At 42.3% G+C, this 23,477-nt stretch overlaps 1 protein-coding gene across 1 annotated transcript in view; it reads left to right on the top strand.

The window, feature by feature from the left end:
- The first annotated feature begins 1,237 nt into the window (after positions 1–1,237).
- Positions 1,238–23,477, top strand: part of LOC106589541 (cdc42 effector protein 1) — a 24,643-nt gene continuing 2,403 nt past the window's right edge. Inside the window, exons 1-2 of the mRNA XM_014179650.3 lie at positions 1,238–1,418; positions 6,164–8,970. Coding sequence (XP_014035125.1) covers positions 8,520–8,970 — 451 coding nt within the window. The 5' untranslated portion in view covers positions 1,238–1,418; positions 6,164–8,519. The remainder of the gene's footprint in view (positions 1,419–6,163; positions 8,971–23,477) is intronic.

The raw sequence follows: 23,477 nt of genomic DNA, 5'->3' as shown, positions 1-23,477 counted from the left end.
TTGTGCCATTCAAGAAGCACTCGTTAGTGTGTGCTTTTTCCCTGTTGTTGCTCTACTGTTGACATCACGTTCATAGAATCTAGTGATTTTCTCTTCTGTAGCTTTGGTAATTATGTTGCACTGCTTTTTCCTGGAGTATTGAAGACTTGTTGGCCTGTTTTCATTTGCCCTTTCACCAGGCCGTACTTTCTCAGGATGTTGCCTGTGAGCATTTTTGAATCCACTTGTTTGCACTCCGCATTTTTTGATACTTTTGCTTTAGCTCTGCAACGGTGGCATTTTGAAACAATAAAATCCTTCTCAAGTTCTTCGGAGTTCCCTTCATTTGCTGTTTTGACTTTGTCTTTGTGGAATCTTGTCTCTCTATTTTCTTCATCAGTTGATCATACCTTTTTTCCTCAGCTTTCTGTAAAGTTTGATCAAGTTTGACATTTGTCATGCAATGATATCTCTATGTTTTTGAGCGACCTCTTCCAACCTTTTTCCTTCCAGCAAGTATTCGACTTCTCATTCCTGTTGCAGATGATGAGAAAGGGGTATCAGGGCATGCATCAGGGGCAGGTAAGTTAGGGGCAGGTATGTTGGCCTCATGTTCTGGCTGCAAATCATCTGGTGACTGAGGTGGTGTGTCTCCTGATAGGTAGGTCTCCATTGCAACTGTTCTCTTTAAAATCTGTCTTCTATTCCGTTGGTTACATTTCCATGGCCTCCTCTTGCTTCTTTGTTCTTGCTTTGTAAGCTCAGAGATAGATTTCACTTCTCCCTTCTCTTTTTTCTTCCAGTATCTCTCCCTGTCTATTTGCAGATGTTCCAGGTATGGTATAGGATATTTTTTTAAATGTTGTTTCTATGTCTCTATGTCTTTATGTGGCATCTTTTCAAAGCAAAGAAAAATACTACTTAAGTTTTGAGTTTGTGCACCAATTGGAGCATTTTCTAGATTAAATGAATTTAAAGCATGATTAAATAAGCCTAAAGCAAAACAAAGTAAAAAGTAATAACATAATGGATTTTTGTGAATACGTAAAATAAAACATAAATTATACTCCAAATTAACGAAATTATAGCCTGTTTGACCCTAAACCTGCATATAACTGCGGGACTGCAGGTTATGAGTCAACCCGCGTATCACTAGCTACTTCATACAGTAAATTCCTCTTGCCTGCTTCGCTGCTGCTGATTCGATGATGGCCTCGTCATCAGTTTTTGAGTAGCCCGCCCCATTCTTCACCGCCTACTCAAGCTCATTCTACTGAAGCTGAACGCGCTAGCAGTACTGTCCGGTTACAAGACCGGCTAGTAGAACTCACACTACTTCATGATACTTCATTATAAATACGGATTTTTGGGGTTATCATAAAAAGTACTGGTTTTTAATCGTATTCTAACTGTGTGAACGTCTCAGTCTACTTGCCCAGGTAAGTTTTTCTTTACGCTCAACTTTTTTCTTCTTGTCTTGAATAAATATTAAGGCTATTAATTAGCCTTCTATAAATGTAATCTCTCAAATATCAATAGACTCTGTGTCAACTGAAAATAAAGTATGGAGGAAAACTTTTTTGTTGTTCAATTGTTTAATGTTCTCTTGCTGTCTATTCACAATCAAGTCATCATATTTGATATCTGAAATTATGAGCCATAGGCTGCCGATGTATACGGTTCTATGGCTCTGTAGCCTAACTGTAGCCTAACATGCACATTTGTTATTGTGCTGAAGGTTTTGTGGGTGACTATCCATAGATCATTTGGCATGAAACATAATCTGTCCTGCATTATATTTAGGGTTGCTTGTGTTGCAATATATCACTGGTCTATGCTTAGGTCTTAGCAGATGAAAAATATTGTCCACAAATTATATGAATCTATCCTCTCCTGTGGTCTGCATTCTGCATATGCTCATCTGATGTTTTATGGGGTGAATCAGAACATTTACCATTGAGGATTCAACTATTCATTAAAATGACTTGTTTAAAAGCATGGTTATTAAACTGTAGGGGACCCCCTGACTCACATATTGACAAGTTAATCATGCAGCCCCTGCTCCACATGTCAAGGGTAGCAACACCACATAACAGAGCTCTCATTACTCTGACCTCATTAGGGAGATCAGCCAATACAATTGGTTGGAGAGCGTGTTAGCTTCACACACAAGACAGATCAATGAAGAGGGCAGGCTCTGTGATAATAGCAATGTTTTCCTGGCGCTCTGCCTGCAACACCAGGCAGGTCTGCTGGATCAACTCTAGCTCATGCATGGCCACAGTAGACCTGTTTGACCATCCGCATGCCTCTATTGATTTTTGTTTTTCAATTTTGGCCTGCCGCCGGCCTTACTCATGCATATTGAACCAGAATAACCAAGCAAACACCTGATGATGAGGTATTGGAATGTAGATTTGGGGCATTCCTTCCCTGTTGGCCTCATCCAATGAGATTCCTTCATTTTAACTCTGGACAATTGTACCTGTGCCCCACCTTCCTCCAATGTGACCCGTGTCATTGATGCCAGAGACAGCAGAGGAAGCGAGACACCCCACTCGCAGGTTTTTTTCTGCTTACATTGAAGTCAATGACCTAATCAGACCAGACCCAGATGCTATCGCATTGGTATCTATGGGAGAGCCATCCCGTTAAGCAGACAGAAAATAATTCAATGGTAAACGGCCTGAGTGAACTATCTTCATTTATCCACCATCTTTGATTAACGCAGCCAGGAAAGAGTTCAGTTTAGGAGGCGTGAACTCCCAGTATGGGCGCACTGTCTGTTTTAACACCTGAGGCTACTTGTTGTTGGTGTCTTGGTTGCCACACATAAAGGGTAGGGGATACATGCTCCATCATGGCCTGTCAATCTCACCAAATGGGCCTGACTCATTCCTTCCCTGACCCCCTCAAAGTCTGTCCACAACAGCATGGCAAATGACAAATAGAGAGAAAGAGGGGTAGAGAGAGAGTGAGGGAGGTGGGAGAGAGCGCTGAAAGGGGGGAAAAGGAGGACAAAGAATGAAGGAAGGATAGATTCTTCAAGAGCCTATGGATGTTTGTTGAAGAAGCATTAAAAAAATGATTGGCTTAGGGGAAGTGTTTTCCTTGGATTCAAATAGAGCACAGCTAAGGGGAAGATAAATTATTTGGATGTGGCGGGGGAGTGAAAAAATGCAGCCTTATCTTGTATGTTTGTTCACCTGGTTAACTTAGTTAGTGAGTACGGGACTTACAATAGGACCGGAGTTTGGAAAGGAGGAGAGGGGTCAAATGCTGGTTGGTATACCCAACAAAACATAATTCTGTATAAAATCTTGACTCATTCGATTCAATAAATGATGATTGAGAGTACAGTACAGTATCTCTCCAGTCCATTGATCTAGCCGTGTGTTTTTTTTTGCATGTGTGTGCCAACTGTATCTCTCCAAACCATGAGATCTTCATACAGTACTGTAACACAGCCAGCCTCAGAGAAGGGAAGCGGGATCAGACCTAAAGGTGTTTCTAATCAGGGATGTGGTTGGGTTCTTTTCTTCTCTGTCTGTTGTGATGGTTGTAATGGAGAGAGAGAGTCCAGTGATGTTGCTCCCAGGAATGTGTTCACACACACACGGCTCCTATTAGAGCCTGGCTTCTCTGGTTTACATCTACAGTGCATCCCAAATGGAACCCTATTCACTACATAGTGCACTACTTTTGACCTGACTATATAAGTAATATGGTGCCATTTGGGATGTAGCCATACCATACCTCACAGGCCAGGCAGTGAACATCCACCATCCCTCACCTTGGCTCACAGGTATGGTAGCTACATGGTGGAGGGGGTGGATTGGATGGATGGTTCTGGGATGTAGCCTACCAAAGAGATATTTGGGAAACCCCTTTATTAATACTCAGCTTGTGTAATTTTGGAGTTTTGCGTTATGTTTAGCCAGTTGAATTACAGTCAAACAGAAACTATTATATAGTTACTACTTGAGTAGTGGCAGGAAAGGAGTGGAAAAAATATGGAATACAAACGAAAACAACTGTCAGTACCAGCTGCACTTTGAAAACAACTGTCAGTACCAGCTGCACTTTGAAAACAACTGTCAGTACCAGCTGCACTTTGAAAACAACTGTCAGTACCAGCTGCGCTTTGAAAACAACTATCAGTACCAGCTGCGCTTTGAAAACAACTGTCAGTACCAGCTGCGCTTTGAAAACAACTGTCAGTACCAGCTGCGCTTTGAAAACAACTGTCAGTACCAGCTGCACTTTGAAAACAACTGTCAGTACCAGCTGCACTTTGAAAACAACTGTCAGTACCAGCTGCACTTTGAAAACAACTGTCAGTACCAGCTGCACTTTGAAAACAACTGTCAGTACCAGCTGCACTTTGAAAACAACTGTCAGTACCAGCTGCACTTTGAAAACAACTGTCAGTACCAGCTGCGCTTTGAAAACAACTGTCAGTACCAGCTGCACTCCAAATGCCAGATGATTTATCTTTCATTATATTTATATGTGTGTCTTACCTACAGTTGAAGTCGGAAGTTTGCATACACCTTAGCCAAATACATTTAAACTCAGTTTTTCATAATTCCTGACATTTTAATCCTAGTAAAAATTCCCTGTCTTAGTTCCGTTAGGATCACCACTTTATTTTAAGAATGTGAAATGTCAGAATAATAGTAGAGAGAATAATTCATTTAAGCTTTTATTTCTTTCATCACATTCCCAGCGGGTCAGAAGTTTACATACTCAATTAGTATTTGGTAGCATTGCCTTTAAATTGTTTAACTTGGGTCAAACGTTTCGGGTTAGCCTTCCACAAGCTTCCCACAATAAGTTGGGTGAATTTTGGCCCATTCCTCCTGACAGAGCTGGTGTAACTGAGTCAGGTTTGTAGGTCTCCTTGCTCACACACGCTTTTTCAGTTCTGCCCACAAACTTTCTATAGGATTGAGGTCAGGGCTTTGTGATGGCCACTCCAATAATTTGACTTTGTTGTCCTTAAGCCATTTTGCCACAACTTTGGAATTATGCTTGGGGTCATTGTCCATTTGGAAGACCCATTTGCGACCAAGCTTTAACTTCCTGACTGCTGTCTTGAGATGTTGCTTCAATATATCCACATAATTTTCCTACCTCATGATGCCATCTATTTTGTGAAGTGCACCAGTCCCTCCTGCAGCAGAGCACTCCCACGACATGATGCTGCCACCCCCGTGCTTCACGGTTGGGATGGTATTCTTCGGCTTGCAAGCCTCCCCCTTTTTCCTCCAAACATAATGATGGTCATTATGGCCAAACAGTTCTATTTTTGTTTCATCAGACCAGAGGATATTTCTCCAAAAAGTACGAACTTTGTCCCAATGTGCAGTTGCAAACCGTAGTCTGGCTTTTTTATGGCGGTTTTGGAGCAGTGGCTTCTTCCTTGCTGAGCGGCCTTTCAGGTTATGTCGATATAGGACTCGTTTTACTGTGGATATAGATACTTTTGTACCTGTTTCCTCCAGCATCTTCACAAGTTCCTTTGCTGTTGTTCTGGGATTGATTTGCACTTTCCGCACGAAAGTAACTTCATCTCTTGGAGACAGAACGTGTCTCCTTCCTGAGCGGTATGATGGCTGCGTGGTCCCATGGTGTTTATACTTGCGTACTATTGTTTGTACAGATGAACGTGGTACCTTCAGGCGTTTGGAAATTTCTTCCAAGGATGGACCAGATTTGTGGAGGTCAAAAATAAATATTCTGGGGTCTTGGCTGATTTCTTTAGATTTTTCCATGATGTCAAGCTAAGAGGCACTGAGTTTGAAAGTAGGCCTTGAAATACATCCACAGGTACACCTCCAATTGACTCAAATTATGTCAATTAGCCTATCAGAAGCTTCTAAAGCCATGACTTCATTTTCTGGAATTTTCCAAGCTGTTTAAAGGCACAGTCAACTTAGTGTATGTAAACTTCTGACCCACTGGAATTGTGATACAGTGAATTATAAGTGAAATTGTCTGTCTGTAAACAATTGTTGGAAAAATTACTTGTGCCATGCACAAAGTAGATGTCCTAACCGACTTGCCAAAACTATAGTTTGTTAACAAGAAATTTGTGGAGTGGTTGAAAAACGAGTTTTAATGACTCCAACATAAGTGTAAGTAAACTTCTGACTTCAACTCCCCTCTCTCTCTCCCACAGCAGACAGCATTTTTTCAGGCGAAGGTAGCTTCTCAGACCCAGATAACCAGCAGATAACCAGCAGGCCTGGCGGAGAGAACCAGCACAGACCCAGAGAGAGGGAGGTCAGTGCCAGAACAGAGCCCAGAAAGAGGGAGGAGAGAGCCCAAAAAAAGTATTGACGGACAGGCGAGGGGAAGAAGAGATCCATGGATTAGGGGCTAATCCAGTCTACGACCAATCCCCTGAGGAGACCCCCCTTTTTCCTTCTGAAAACTCAGACAGCCGCCCGGATTACTGCATTAAACTTATTACCTTTTAGAGACTTCTGTTTTTGTTCTTTTTTTCTGAAACCAGCTGGTGCTCAGTTTCAGCCGTGCTCTATCAGATGCCTGGAGTGTGGGCGGCTGGATTTGCGTAACTCTGAAAACAAAGGATCAGAAGGAGAGGAGGAGGACAGAGCAGGGTATGGGGGGATGCTGGAACGTTTAGGAGACATCTAGGAGCGTTCTTTAAAGACGTGTGGGGATAAACCTTCGGGCTCCGGCTGTGTCTGCGGGAGTCAGACGAGAGGTCAAAAAGTCTCTCTCTCTCTTTCTCTTTCTTTCAACCATGAGAGAGAATCTGCTTTGCTTCACATTCACACACAAGCTGAGCATTGCATGATTGCTTTTGCGTCTGCAGCTCACAGTCACACAGGAGAGTTAGTCAGGGATGTTGAGGTGGTGGCTTGAACTGTAAGTATATGAAGTCTGGTTATGAGTGTCTGGTTCATGCTCTCGAGAGGTTAAGACTATCTGAAATTCAACATCACACCTAATAGAAGTCTGTTGGTCTGGTAAGTAGACCCCTGGTACTGCTCTCTCTATCTCTCTCTCGCTCCTCTCTCTCGCTCTCTCTCTTTCCAGTCTGTGGTATGAGGCGTGCTTCCTCCCTCTGTGCTGCTACCAGCTGCCCCTCTTAAAACGCCAGCCAGTGGAGACCTAAAGGAGAGGGCCTGGGACTGTGGTCAGGAGCAAATTAAAAGGCTGCTTTAACCCTGACGCAATCCCATTCAGAGGTCTGCTCCAAGTCATTAATGAAGACAGGCTATCGCGCGTGGGAGGGCCTCTGAAGTGGAAAGCTCTAAAAAGAACAAGAACACCTTGTCAGTGTACGTTACACTATCAAATTATTACAGAAAGCAATATCCATTACTTTGCTGGATAAAGATAACAGGAAAAGTCCATTATTTGCATACCTCCTGCCAGTGTTGACTTACTGGGGTATTTTGTGCAATAAAAGTCAGCTAAGTGATTTTCTTATCAGTACATTTGTCGGTATTTTATGAATTTTGGGCTAAAAATAGAACACGTTTTTTTCTGGTGGAATATATTTTTCATGTTTGAAAACAAGATTTGGGGCTTCTGGTCAGATCAGTTATAAGTGTTGAATTAGGGTCTCTGCTCTGCTTTTATAGAGATTTTGCAAATGTATTTCGGGGAAATATGTGATATGATTAAGTAGCACTCATGTTGTAACAAAACACAGGACGAGAGAGAGACAAAATACCCTGAAACTCTCAGACAAAAAAAACAGACTTACATTTAATTTGTTCTCGAGGGCAGTGACAGGAGAGTCACTGTGGTCTACATTTAGAAGGTTCCAGAACAGTGGACTTTGAAACCCGGAACTTTGACGACTAACAGCAGGCAAGGGTCTGTAGAAAAACCTGATCCAGTTACTTTATGACTGAATGTTCCAGATAGTGATGTGTTCTGTCAGATCTCCTACCTGGTTCTACATCTTTACACTAAATCAGTCTCTAGCATAGAAAGTCCCCTCATGGTTACTGGACTGTTATAGCTGCGTTTGAGCCTCTTCTAGACAGAGAATTGAATAACGTTTTGTGCTTTCTTTTAATAAATGTTTCCAGTGTACAACCACAGGAGGGATATTTGCAGCTAAAACTCGGGTTATTCCTAAGCTGATGTTTTATAAACCCAAAGCCTAAAACAACTGTTGAGCATAGCGTCTCTGACCACACTCAAACTGGCAGTGGATTCCAGGAACTGAGCTGCATACTTTTTTCCTCCATTTCTCTCCACTTAATCCAGCTGGGTATGGATGACAACAAACAGCAGAAAATGGGACTGAAATTGCAAACAGCACATGATAACAAGAGAATACAATAGACATCTCCATTACTGAGGTTGACCCTACAAGACCTGGTGGTGGAATTCTATTCAAAACCTAAACGATCACGATCATTACTTTTGAGCCACACAATCCCCCTGGGAGAATTTCTGAAGCAAATCTTTCACCAAAGATATTTAAATTCCTTTGCCATCCCTACTTTCAGTGGATTTAAAGGGATTTTTGTAATTTTGCCATCACCATGAACCTGGGGAAGATCCCTGGGCTGAAGGGCCTGGTGGCCGGCTCTCACGGTAAACGTCATTTCAAGGGTGACCTCACCTTGGACATGATCAGCCCTCCGCTGGGAGACTTCCGTCACACCATGCACGTGGGCCGCGGAGGGGACGTGTTCGGGGACACTTCGTTCCTTAGCAATCACGGCGGGGCTGCCAACGGAAACGAGGATGATGTTTCCGTCACAAGTCCTGACAACAAGATCGGGGCTTTCTTCTCCCGGACCCTCCGGCATGTTCGGAAGACACCAGAGCATCCCAGGGGGGGGTCGAAGGACCTGTCCCCGCCACCCCCTCCCATCTCCCCCATCATCAAGAACGCAGTGTCTCTCCCCCGGCTGGATGTGGACGGCTGCCCTATTAAAAACCTCTTCCACACCCCTCCTACCTCCCTGGATGAGACCACTTATGGTTATGGTGAGTCTTACTGTACACCCACACACACACAAACATATGCACGCATCCACACAATAAGTGAACATGCAACCGTACCTGTGAAGACTTGCGGTAGATCCTGGACCTAAGGTCTAAGCTTAAGCTCAGAAAGCTAACACTGTTTGTGGCATGCAGGAGACTTGGATTTTATACATTGTCATGTATCAAACATAGACGCAATAGCTGCTGTTGGACATGCTGTGAAAACGCTCTCATTTCCACAGTAATTCAAACAAATTTTCCACAGCTGTCATGATGAATCACCTTGGCTGACACACAACAACCCTCACACTCTCTTTAGCTTGTTATGTGATGATAAGAGAGAGGCGCATCAGACATTACTGTGCTGTTGTGTGTCTGGTCTGAGGCCCTATGTGACTGACTGCCCCACATTAATACCCTCATGTTTCACTGTCTGACCTCTCTGCTCTATTTTGGTGTGTATGTGTGTGTTTGGAAGCATGTTTTTGTCTATGTGCGTGCATGCATGTTATTGGTGTAAGAGCCCTGTACTCCCAGGCAGAGGGCACTTCCCATTCAAACTATGTAGTGGTACTAATTTACCTTGTATCATGTTTGTTTCCAGCAGACCTGGGCAGAATATTTTTGCATTTTGTAGTTTATTTGAAAATACCAACTTTTTAAATACTTAAGGTAGTCGAATATACTGTAGTTTAAATAGAGTTTAAACTAAAAGGCAACTATTTTCTTTGATATTTAAATACAGGTCCAGAAAAATAAATAATATTTGAATGTATTTGAATATATGCAAGTTATTCGAAATATATGATCATAAGCACATGGTTTGGAGGGCTCTTAGATATTAATCTTAATGTAGCCTATAGCCTACAATTAAATATATAAGGGACATGGAATCACCTCAACATTTCATTAGACCACTTTTGCAGCTTAAAAATGACTAACAAATATATTTTCATAATGTCTGAGTCATAAGGTAATACCAACAAACTCTCACAGTCTAACTTCATCCACATTCTCCAAACGTTAAATTTCAATGTTGCTCAAAATGTCAAATTTCAAAGTGTTTTTCACACACTGGGTTGACTCCTGCTGCTCTTTATCGCTCCATTTCTCCAAATGTCAAATGTTGAAGTTAAGGGGTAAGTTTAGGCACTCTTTCTGAATGACTAAGGTAAGTAAGGGTTAAGGTTCGGGATAGGGTTAAAACCCCAAAATGCCTCCAGAGTGGCGCAGCGTCACTGCATCGCAGCGCTAGAGGTGTCACTACAGATCCGGGTTCGAACCCGGGCTGTGTCGCAGTCGACCGCGACTGGGAGACTCATGAGGTGGCGCACAATTGGCCCAGCGTCGTCTGGGTTAGGGGAGGGTTAGGCCGGCTGGGATGTCCTTGTCCCATCGCACTCTAGCGACTCCTTGTGGCGGGCCGGGCGCATGCACACTGACTTCGGTCACTAGCTGTTCGGTGTTTCCTCTGACACATTGGTGCGGCTGACTTCCGGGTTAAACGAGCAGTGTGTCAAGAAGCAGAGAGGCTTGGCGTGGTTGTGTTTCGGAGGAGTCCGTACGGGAGTTTCAGCTATTGGATAAGACTGTAACTACTAATTGGAAATCACGAAATTGAGGAGAAAAAGTGGTCAAAAGTTAAAAAACATATACAGTATATATAATTTTTTCTAATAAAAATAAAAGAACAGTGTTCATGACTGGGATCGAACATACAACCTTCTGATCCAGAGTCATGGGATTACTATTTCTGAATGGTTAAGGTAAGGGTTAAGGTTTGGGATAGGGTTAAAAGTATCATGCTTGAAGGTAAGACCCAGAGGTGGGGCAAAGGTACAGGACGGCAGGCAGGGTCAGGGGCAGGCAGAGTGGTCAGGCAGGCGGGCTCAGAGACAGGGCAGGCAAGGTTCAAAACCAGGAGGGCACGAAAAAGAGAGACTGGGGAGAAGCAGGAGCTGAGATGAAAAACGCTGGTTGACTTGAAAAACAAGACAAACTGGCAACAGACAAACAGAGAACACAGGTATAAATACACAGGGGATAATGGGGAAGATGGGCGACATCTGGAGGGGGGTGGAGACAATCACAAAGACAGGTGAAACAGATCAGGGTGGTGGCGCCCCTAGAGGGGGGGTGTCCTGGTGTCCTACCTGTGCGCATATCTGGTTGACCGGGGTGTCGGCGTTGAAAATCCGCAATGAGGCCTGGGTCGAGGATGTCCCTGGCGGGGACCCAGCACCTCTCCTCCGTGCCATAACCCTCCCAGGCAACCAGGTACTGGAACCCCCTGCCCCGAGGTCGAAACTTCAGGAGACGCCTCACCGTGTAAGCCGGTTGGCCATCGATGAGACAGGGAGAGGTGTGGGCCTAGAAAAACAGGAGACAAAGGACTGTGAGACATGGGTTTAACTCTGGACACATGAAAGGTGGGATGTATACGAAGGGTATGTGGCAACAGAAGACGAACAGCTGATGGGCTAATCATTTTGTCGATGGGAAATGGGCTAATAAACCGGGGGGAGAACTTGCGGGATTCCAACCGGAAGGGCAGTTCCCGGGTGGATAGCCATACCTTCTGCCCAAGATGATGAAGGGGAGCCGGGGTCCGATGGAGATCCACTTGTTGTCGATATCTGGAGGTGGTCTTGAGGAGGGCCGACCGAGCTCTCCTCCAGGTATGATGACAGCGGCGGACAAACATCTGGGCAGAAGGAATGCTGACCTCTTCCTCCTGCTTGGGGAAGAGCGGGGGCTGATACCCCAAGGAACACTCAAAAGGAGATAGGCCCGTGTAATATGTCCGGTGGCGATTTTTATGAATTGTTCAGCAGTCTAATGGCTTGGGGGTAGAAGCTGTTGAGGAGCCTTTTGGTCCTAGTCTTGGCACTCCGGTACCGCTTGCCGTGTGGTAGCAGAGAAAACAGTCTATAACTTGGGTGACTGGAGTCTTTGACAATTTTATGGGCTTTCCTCTGACACCGTCTATTTATAGGTCCTGGATGGCAGGAAGCTTGTACTGGGCCATTCACACTACCCTCTGTAGCATCTTACGGTCAGATGCTGAGCAGTTGCCATACCAGGCGGTGATGCAACCGGTCAGGATGCTCTCGATGGTGCAGCTGTAGAACTTTTTGAGGATCTGGGGGCCCATGCCAAATCTTTTCAGTCTCCTGAGGGGGGAAAAGGTTTTGTCGTGCCCTCTTCACGACTGTCTTGGTATGTTTGGACCATGATAGTGCGTTGGTGTTGTGGACACCAAGGAACTTGAATCTCTCAACCCGCTCCACTACAGCCCCGTCGATGTTAATGGGGGCCTGTTCGGCCCGCCTTTTCCTGTAGTCCACGATCAGCTCCTTCGTCTTGCTCACATTGAGGGAGAGGTTGTTGTCCTGGCACCACACTGCCAGTTCTCTGACCTCCTCCCTATAGGCTGTCTCATCTTTGTCGGTGATCAGGTCTACCACTGTTGTGTCGTCAGCAAACTTAATGATGGTGTTGGAGTCGTGTTTGACCATGCAGTCGTGGGTGAACAGGGAATACAGGAGGGCACTAAGTACACACCCCTGAGGGGCCCCAGTGTTAAGGATCAGCGTGGCAGACGTATTGTTGCCTACTCTTATCACATGGAGGCGGCCAGTCAGGAAGTCCAGGATCCAGTTGCAGAGAGAGGTGTTTAGTTCCAGAATCCTTAGCTTACTGATTAGCTTCATGGGCACTATGGTGTTGAATGCTGAGCTGTAGTTGATGAACAGCATTCTCACATAGGTGTTCCTTTTGTCCAGGTAAGAAAGGGCGAGTGTGGAGTGCAATTGAGATTGTGTCATCTGTGGATCTGTTGGGGCGTTATGCGAATTAGAGTGGGTCTAGGGTGTCCGGGAGGATGCTGTTGATGTGAGCCATGACCAGCCTTTCAAAGCACTTCATGGCTACCGACGTGAGTGCCACTGGGCGGTTATCATTTAGGCAGGTTACCTTCGCTTCCTTGGGCACAGGGATTATGGTGGTCTGCTTGAAACATGTAGGTATTACAGACTCAGCCAGGGAGAGGTTGAAAATGTCAGTGAAGACACTTGACAGTTAGTCTGCGCATGCTTTGAGTACATGTCCTGATAATCCGTCTGGTCCAGCCACTTTGTGAATGGGACCTGTTTAAATAGTTTGTTCACATCGGCTACCGAGAGCGTTATCACACAGTCATCCAGAATAGCTGGTGCTCTCGTGCATGCTTCAGTGTTGCTTGCCTCGAAGTGAGCATAAAAGGCATTTAGCTTGTAAAGGTAGGCTCGCGTCACTGGGCAGCTCGCATCTGGGTTTCCCCTTGTAGTCCGTAATAGTTTTCAAGCCCTGCCACATCCGATGAGCGTCAGAGTCGGTGTAGTAGGATTCAATCTTTATCCTGTATCGACGCTTTGCATGCTTGATGGTTCATCTGAGGGCATAGGGGAATTTCCTACTAGTGTCTGGATTAGTCTCCCGCTCCTTGAGAGCGGAAGCTCTAGCCTTTAGCTCGATGCGTATGTTGCCTGGAATCCATGGCTTCTGGTTGGGATATGTACGTACAGTCACTGTGGGGACGATGTCATCGATGCACTTATTGATGAAGCCAATGACTGAGGAGGTGTGTTCCTCAATGCCGTTGGATGAATCCCAGAACATATTGCAGTCTGTGCTAGCAAAACAGTCCTGTCGTGTAGCATTCACGTCATCTGACCAGTTCCGGATTGAGCGAGTCACTGGTACTTCCTGCTTTAGTTTTTGCTTGTAAGCAGGAATCAGGAGGATAGAATTGTGGTCAGATTTGCCAAATGGAGGGTGGGGGAGAGCTTTGTATGCATCTCTGTGTGGAGTAAAGGTGGTCTAGGATTTTTTTCCCCTGGTTGCACATGTGACATGCTGGTAAGAATTTGGTAAAACTGTTTGCCTGCATTAAAGTCCCCGGCCACTAGGAGCACCACTTCTGGGTGAGCATTTTCTTCTTTGCTTATGGCCTTATAGAGTTGGTTGAGAGTGGTCTTAGTGCCAGCTTCGCTTTGTGGTGGTAAATAGACAACTACAAATAATACAGATGAGAACTCTCTTGGTAGATAGTGTGGTCGACAACTTATCATAAGGTACTCTACCTCAGGCGAGCAATACCTCGAGTCTTCTTTAATATTAGACATCGTACACCAGCTGTTATTGACAAAAAGACACACACCCCCACCCCTCGTCTTACCAGAGGTAGCGTCTCTGTTATGCCGGTGCATGGAAAATCCCGCCAGCTCTATATTGTCCATTTCTTCATTCAGCCACGTCTCGGTGAAACATAGGATGTTACAGTTTTTAATGTCCCGTTGGTAGGATAAGATGATTAAAATGGTGCAGAAAAACATGGCTGACGTTTTACATTCTCCCAACCAATTGTGCAATTTTTTATTTTTATTTTGCATTTTGTGTAACTTATTTTTTAACTTATTGCGTACATAATGTTGCTGCTACCATCTCTTATGACCAAAAATAACTTCTGGACATCAGAAAAGCGATTACTTTCCACGGACTGGAAGAAACTTTTTCTTTTAACGAGTCCGACGAGAAGGATATCCTGCTTTCACTGAAACAGGCCCAGATCCACTCCTTTTGCGTGAAGAAAAGACACCAGAAAAGGGGACGCAGATCGATAATCCTTCTGAGAAGCCAGAGGCGAGCGAGTAAACTCCCAATGCCTTCCATTCTCCTTGCTAACGTGCAATCGCTAGAAAATAAAATTGATGACCTATTATTAACATATCTGACCTATTACTATACTATATATGTCACTCCCTTTGGTTCCTTCCCCAAGCGTCATTGTTTCTGTTCCAGTGTCATGTCTGTGCATTGTTTGTGTTTCTTGTTTTGTATTTAGTTGTGTTTATTTATTAAAACACTCACTCCATGAACTTGTTTCCCGACTCTCAGTGCACACGTTTCAATACTAAAGAAAACAATGACATTTTAGAAAAACAATGGCAACACTAGCTATTCTCTTGTGGAATTTGAAAGGCCTTAATATTCTTAGCAAGTGTTCCAGCTGTCTTGATATTCTAGCAAGAAACTATATTGATATAATGCTCCAACACACCTGCTCCAAAAGCACACAGAATAGAGAACCATTTGTATAAACTTGCTGCTTTTTCATCAGCCCCAAACAGAACTAATGGTGTAATCATAATGACATAAATCCCCATCCTTGGTAAAGGTGAAGACCAAGAAGGCAGAATCACTTTCCTCAACTGTATCCATAATGGAAAGTACATTGCCTTTATTAATGTGTATGCTCCAAATTAATATGATCCTATGTTTTTGGATTATTTGAACAGCATGTTAGAATTAACTGAATTCCAACTGGTTAATGGGACAGACATGAATGCCATTCTTTAGGGGTGTGCCGACATAGCCATACTCGTATCCGTAAATTGACAGTTGATAGTGGGATCAGATGATACTCATGATTTGAAAAAACGGAAGTGTTTTAACATGCCTAAAATGTCTCGCTGCACATTCTCACTGCAAAAAAGCAGCAGATTAGGATTAGGGGGGGGGGGGTTGTCTGTGCGAGTAGTCAGACAAAACTTCAGCGGGTAGCAAAGTTTGCTGTCACTGTCAGATTGCTCATCAGCTTTTCAACTTTTTTCCCTACCCTTGTCCCACTTGTTAGATATTATGCATATTGATAGCTTGATAGTTGAGTTAATTAGACCATGTAGAACCTTGGATTTGTCTGACTGACATGCGAAAGATGAGTGCTGGCACCTGAAAATTAAAAAAAAATACTCGGTTCATAATCGTATCCATAAAATTGCCCAATGTCCTTTATGATACTGTTTTGTCCGACTACTCAGCACACCCCTACCATTCTGGACATAAGGGACAAATCTAATAAGACCAACTAAAATCCACCGGGAACCAAGGCTCTCAACATATACTCTATGATTGATGCCTGGCGAGCTCATAATCCAAAAGCAGAAGAGTACACTTTCTATTCAAACAGGCACAAAACATTCTGCCAAATCGATTTAGTTTTATTATCATCTCCTCTATTGTCTTTAGTCAGGCTCATATGTCAAATGTATATTTTCTTATCTGATCATCATGATTATTACTGCCAGCTACACATTCCAGAATCTCCTAAAAGAGCCACAAGATGGCAATTTAATGTTTCCTTACTACAAAATCCTACTTTCTGTGAACATTTTGAAATTGATTTATAATGATTAATAAAAATTCACTCAATCCTCCTCAGATTTTATGGGACACCATAAGGTTTTATCTAAGGATCGGACCCTTTTTTTTTACGCCTAAAATAACAACCCAAATCTAACTGCCTGTAGCTCAGGACCTGAAGCAAGGATATGCATATTCTTGATACCATTTGAAAGGAAACTCTTTGAAGTTTGTGGAAATGTGAAATTAATATAGGAGAATATAACACATTAGATTTGGTAAAAGATAATACAAAGAAAAAAACATGCTTTAAAAATTTTGAAATGCAAGAGAGAGGCCACACTGTATTATTCCATCTTAGGTGCAATTTAGATTATGGCCACTAGATGGCAGCAGTGTATGTGCAAAGTTTTAGACTGATCCAGTAAACCATTGCATTTCTGTTCAAAAAGTCTGCTCAAATGTGCCTAATTGGTTTATTAATGAAATTTTCAAGTTCATAACTGTGCACTCTCCTCAAACAATAGCATGGTATTCTTTCACTGTAATAGCTACTGTAAATTGGACAGTGCAGGTAGATTAACAAGAATTTAAGCTTTCTGCCCATATCAGAAATGTCTATGGCCTTTGAAATGTTCTTGTTACTTACAATCTCATGCTAATCACATTAGCACACGTTAGCTCAACCGTCCTGTGGGAGAGGACACCTATCCTGTAGAGGTTACAATGCATTGTTTTAACCTCTACAGGATCGGTATATGGGCTGAATAAATCACAATTAAAGATGATATCAGAATTGGAAAAGTTAATGACGAGTTCTAACAACTTTTTTCAGACCAGATAGCAACTACTCTCTTCAAAGTCAAGACAGAACTAAATTTATTCATTAGACAGAGAGCAGAATTTGCCATCCATCAAGTTAGACTCAACCATTACTTCCATGGTAATCGACCCAGTTGTCTACTGGCTAACGAGCTTTGCCGTAATGATCAATTAGCAATATTGCAACTATCGAATCTGAATCAGGTGAATTACTATCAGAACCCATATTAATCAACCAAAGATTATCCCATTTCTATAAAGAATTGTACACCTCTGATTGTAAATCCACACCAAGCCAGATCGAGTCATTTTTAAAAGATATAAGAACTCCTCTTCTCTAAACTGAGGAAGCCGGGTTGCTGGGAGCCCAAATCTCTCTCCATGACCTCAAAAGGGCATTGGATAACATGATTAAAGGCAAATCACCTGGTTGTGACAGTATTCCTCCTGAGGGATATTTAAAATGTTGGAACCAGTTAGGTCTGGTGTTGTTTAAAATGATTAATACAGCTGTTCACAAAGGTTAATTTGGAAGAGATGCAAATACAGCACTAACTTAATTTTTATAAAAAAGGTAAGGACGCCATCTAGTGCACTCATTATCGCCCTCTAGCTTTGATAAACACAGAAATGAAATTATTTTTTAAAATTCTGTCGCCCAGTCTCTAAACTTACTTACCCAAATTGGTACATCTAGACCAAAGCGGGTTTGTTAAAAAAACTATTATCCTCCGTTGCCTATTACATATCTTACATGCTTCATCAGAACCAAAGCTCCTTGGGCAGTTCTATCTCTCGATGCAGAAAAAGCTTTTGATTGACTAGAATGGTTATATCTTTGGTCGGTTTTGGAACATATGGGAGTTGGCTCCAATTTCATTAATATGTTTAAAATACTGTATGCCAGTCCCTCACCCATATTAATAACAGGCAATAACTACAATAACAGGCAATAACTGTTCTGTTCAGAATAACTAGAAGTGGAAGGCAAGGTGATCCCATCTCACCACTGCTATTTTTATTGTCTATGGAGCCCCTGGCTCAGGCAATTCAACAATCGAAAGAAATTACACAAATATCTTTCAATTCTACAGATCACGTAGTCTCATTATATGACAACGATATATTACTTTTGTCTAGATAATGTATCTCAATCCCTCCCAAAATCTTCATAGACAAATTCAGCTCCATCTCAAGTAATAAAATAAATTGAACAAAATCTGCCCTACTGCCTCTCAAGATCCCGAACCCATCACTACTTATTTAAATATTTGGGAATAGATATATTTCCATCCTTAGATAAAACCATTTCCAAAAACTTTAACAGAACGCTCAAATCAATTCAATCCAACCTCAGTAGATGGACTAATATTCCAGTTGCTTTAACCTGCAGAATGTCTATTGTCAAAATGAATATATTGCCACAGTTTAATGTGTGTAGTTCAATGCTTCTCTTGTCTTCCCCTTCTGGCTTTTGGGATAAAATCCACAGTGTGGTTTCAAAATGTACAGTACCAGTCAAAAGTTTGGACACACCTACTCATTCAAGGGTTTTTCTTTATCTTTACTATTTTCTACATTGTAGAATAATAGTGAAGACATCAAAACTATGAAATAACACATATGGAATCATGTTCTAACCAAAAAAGTGTTAATCAAATCAAAATATATTTAATATTTGAGATTCTTCAAAGTAGCCACCCTTTGCCTTGATGACAGCTTTGCACACTCTTGGCATTCTCTCAACCAGCTTCACCTGGAATGCTTTTCCAACAGTCTTGAAGGAGTTCCCACATATGCTGAGCACTTATTGGCTTTTTCTTCACTCTGCGGTCCAACTCATCCCAAACCATCTCAATTGTGTTAAGGTCGGGTGATTGTGGGGGCCAGGTCATCTGATGCAGCACTCCAGCACTCTCCTTCTTGGTCATATATACCTTGGCCTGTTGAAAAACAAATTATAGTGACACTAAGTGCAAACCAAATGAGATGGCGTATCGCTGCAGAAGGCTGTGGTAGCCATGCTGGTTAAGTGTGCCTTGAATTCGAAATAAATCATAGATCATCGGTTCACCTACTCTGCGACTCACAAAGACATGGCGGTATGAACCAAAATCGCAAATTTGGACTCCTCAGACCAAAGGACAGATTTCCACCGGTCTAATGTCCATTGCTCGTGTTTCTTGGCCCAAGCAAGTCTCTTCTTATTGGTGTCCTTTAGTAGTGGTTTCTTTGCAGCAATTCGACCATAAAGGCCTGATTCACCCAGTCTCCACTGAACAGTTGATGTTGAGATGTGTCTGTTACTTGAACTCTGTGAAGCATTTATTTGGGCTGCAATTTAGGAGGCTGGTAACTCTAAGGAACTTGTCCTCTGCAGCAGAAGTAACTCTGGGTCTTCATTTCCTGTGGCGGTCTTTCTGAGAGCCAGTTTAATCATAGCTCTTGATGGTTTTTGTGACTCCACTTGAAGAAACTTTAAAAGTTCTTGAAATTTTCCAGATTGACTGACCTTCATGTTTTAAAGTAATGATGGACTGCCGTTTCTCTTTGCTTATTTTAGCTGTTCTTGCCATAATATGGACTTGGTCTTTTACCAAATAGGGCTATATTCTGTATACCACCCCTACTTTGTCACAACATAACTGACTGGCTCAAACGCATTAAGAAGGAAAGGAATTCCACAAACTAACTTTTAACAAGGCACACCTGGTATTTGAAATACATTCCAGGTGACTACCTCATGAAGCTGGTTGAGAGAATGCCAAGATCGTGCAAAGCTGTCATCAAGGCAAAGGGTGGCTACTTTGAAGAATCTCAAATTTAAAATATATTTTGTGTAACACCCTTGGTTACTACATGATTCCATAAGTGTTATTTCATAGTTTTGATGTCTTCACTATTATTCTACAATGTAGAAAATAGCAAAAATAAAGATAAACCCTTGAATGAGTAGGTGTGTCCAAACTTTTGACTGGTAGGCCTACTGTATATGGCAAAGTAAGCTATAGTGCACTCTGGTAGAGGTGGACTTAACTGATATATTCATTAAACAATGTAACTAGGCTTTGGTCCTATTATTGCACACAATTGCGCACTCCTATTATTGTCCACTCCTTAATTTTCCAGTGTTAGTGATTGCGTACCCACAGAAACTGCTTCTTCTTGCGTTTAGTTGATAGGAGTGGTCATCTGCTGCAATAGCCCATCCATGACAAGCACCGACGAGTTGTTCATTCAGAGATGCCGTTCTGCACACCACCGTTGTACTGCGTCGTTATTTGGCTGTTTGTGGCATGCCTGTTATCTTGCACGATTATTGCCATTCTCCCTCGACCTCTCATCCACGAGCTGTTTTTGCCCACAGGACTGTCGCTGACAAGATGTTTTGTGCTTGTCACACCCTTCTTGATAAACCCTAGAAACTGTCGTGCGTGAAATGCACAGGAGGCGGGTAGAGTGATTAGCAACCCTAGTCGCTAGGTGGAGTGGGAAGGGAAATGGGAAACATGGTTTCCAGGACTGGGGGGAGGTTGGGGCTGGAGGCACACTTCTTTTTTTATTTAATTTTTCTGCTTGTATTGAATTCATCACTTAAACTCTGTATGTATTTGTGGCAGCCTATGGATACATGTTTTATAAACATATCATTTTAAATGGATAATGTATATAGTGTTTTGGAACAAAGCGGTTAAGATATGACTGTCAGATCGATTGCAACAGTATAGGAGATTGTGTGTGCTCTATTCATTCTATCTTCAACATGCAGTTCTAGATACAGCCCTGCCATTAGTTGAAAGCAGCCAATCCGATAGTTTCAGAAAGGTAGTCACTTCCTGAGATCTGTATTGAAGTATTTTACAAAAAGTAGTTACTTTCTGTGAACTGTATTCAAATATACTGAACAAAAATATGAATGCAACATATAAAGTGTTGGTCCCATGTTTCATGAGCTGAAATAAAAGATCCCAGAAATATTCCATACACACAAAAAGCCTATTTCTTTCAAATGTTGTGCACAAATTTGTTTACATCCCTGTTAGTGAGCATTTCTCCTTTGCCAAGAAAATCCATCCACCTAACAGGTGTGGCATATCAAGAAGCTGATTAAACAGCATGACCATTGCACAGGTGCACCTTATGCTGGAGACAATAAAAGGCCACTCTAAAATGTGCAGTTTTGTCACACAACACAATGCCACAGATGTCTCAAGTTGAGGGAGTGTGCAATTGGCATGCTGACTGCAGGAATGTCCACCAGAGCTGTTGCCAGAGAATTGAATGTACATTTCTTTACCCTAAGCCGTCTCCAATGTTTTTTCAGAGAATTTGGCAGTACGTCTAACCGGCCTCACAACCACAGACCACGGGTAACGACGACAGCCCAGGACCTCCACATCTGAGATCCTGAGGCCCATTGTCGTGCCATTCATCCGGCGCCATCCCATCATGTTTCAGCATGATAATGCATTGCCCCATGTAGCAAAGATCTGTACACAATTCCTGGAAGCTGAAAATGTCCCAGTTCTTCCATGGCCTGCATACCCACCAGACAGGTCAACCATTGAGCATGTTTGGGATGCTCTGGATTGACGTGTACGACCACGTGTTACAGTTCCCATCAATATCCAGCAACTTCACACTGCCATTGAAGAGGAGTGGGACAACATTCCACAGGCCACAATCAACAGCCTGATCAACTCTATGTAAAGGAGATGTGTTGCGCTGCATAAGGAAAATGGTCACACCAGATACTGACTGGTTTTCTGATCCACGCCCCTATCCCTTTTTTTTAAGGTACTGTATCTGTGACCAACAGATGCATATCTGTATTCTCAGTCATGTGAAATCCATAGATTAGGACCTCATTTATTTATTTCAATTGACTGATTTCCTTATATGAACTGTAACTCAGTAAAATCTTTGAAATTGTTGCATGTTAGGTTTATATTTTTGTTCAGTGTAGTTTTTAAAAGTAGTCACTTTCTGAAATCTGTATTCTAGTAGTTTTAAAAAGTAGTTATTTATGGGGATTCAAATAGTTGTCACCGCCAAAGTAACTATTTCTTCCCCCGGAATAATGTTTTACTTTCCACAAAGCATAGTTAAAACTATAGTTTATCCTAGATCTTGTTTCAGCTATGAAAGCAGTAGGTCATGAGGGCACTGTGTGACATGTCATGTGAGTAATCTGTCCTGGGAACAACGTGCCTGAGAGGTGATGTCTAACTCAGAGATAGAGATAGAGTTGGAATTTTTCAGCATTTTGAAACTGGCAGGACTCACTATTTTATGACATAGCTTACACTGCCCTCTGTTGGTGACGAGAGATTATCTATAGTGCGTTCAGAAAGTATTCACACCCCTTGACTTTGTCCACATTTTGTTGTGTTACAAAGTGGGATTAACATTGATGTAATTGTAATTTTTTGTCAACGATCTACACAAAATACTCTGCAATGTCAAAGTGGTAAAAAAAAGCTAACATTTTCCCCATTTTTTTTTTAAGAAACACTAATATACAGTATCTTGATTATATAAGTATTCAACCTCCTGAGTCAATACATGTTAGAATAACCTTTGGCAGCGATTATAGCTGTGAGTCTTTCTAGGTAAGTCTCTAAGTGCTTTCCACACCTGGATTGTGCAACATTTTCCCATTATTTTCAATGTATTTTTTCAAACTCAGTCAAATTAGTTGTTGATCATTGTCAGACAACCATTTTCAGGTCTTGCCATAGATTTTCAATCAGATTTAAGTCAAAACTGTAACTCGCCAACTCAGCAACATTCACTGCCTTCTTAGTAAGCAAATCCAGTGCAGATGTGGCCTTGTGTTTTAGGTTATTGTCCTGCTTAAAGTTGAATTAATCTCCTAGTGTCTGGTGGAAAATAGACTGAACCAGATTTTCCTATAGGATCCTGTGCTTAGCTCCATTCCATTTCTTTTTTATCCTGAAAAACTCCCCAGTCCTTAACAATTACAAGCACACCCATAACATTATGTGGCCACCACTGTGCTTGAAAATATGGAGTGTGGTATTCAGTAATGTGTTTTATTGGATTTACCCAAACATAACACTTTGTATTCAGGACAAAAAGTTATTTGCTTTGCTACATTTTCTGCTGTATTTTGTGCCTTGTTGCAAACAGGATGCATGTTTTTGAATATTTGTATTCTGTACAGGCTTCCTACTTTTCACTCTATCAATTAGGTTAGTATTGTGGAGTAACTACAAGGTTGTTGATCCATCCTCAGTTTTTCCTTTCACAGCCATTAAACTCTGTAACTGTTTTAAAGTCACCATTGGCCTTATGGTGAAATCCCTGAGTGGTTTCCTTCCTCTCCGGCAACTGAGTTAAGAAGGACACCTGTAACTTTGTAGTGACTGGGTGTATTGATACACAATCCAATATGTAATTAAATCTACCAATAGGTGCCCTTTGCGAAGCATTTGAAAACTTTGTGGTTGAATCTTTGTTTGAAATTCACTGCTCGACTG

This window comes from Salmo salar, chromosome 28, assembly GCF_965601325.2.
Source record: "Salmo salar chromosome 28, fSalSal1, whole genome shotgun sequence".
Lineage (NCBI taxonomy): Eukaryota > Metazoa > Chordata > Actinopteri > Salmoniformes > Salmonidae > Salmo > Salmo salar.
Note: the sequence above shows the minus strand (reverse complement) of the source record. Positions and strands in the feature narration are given on the sequence as shown.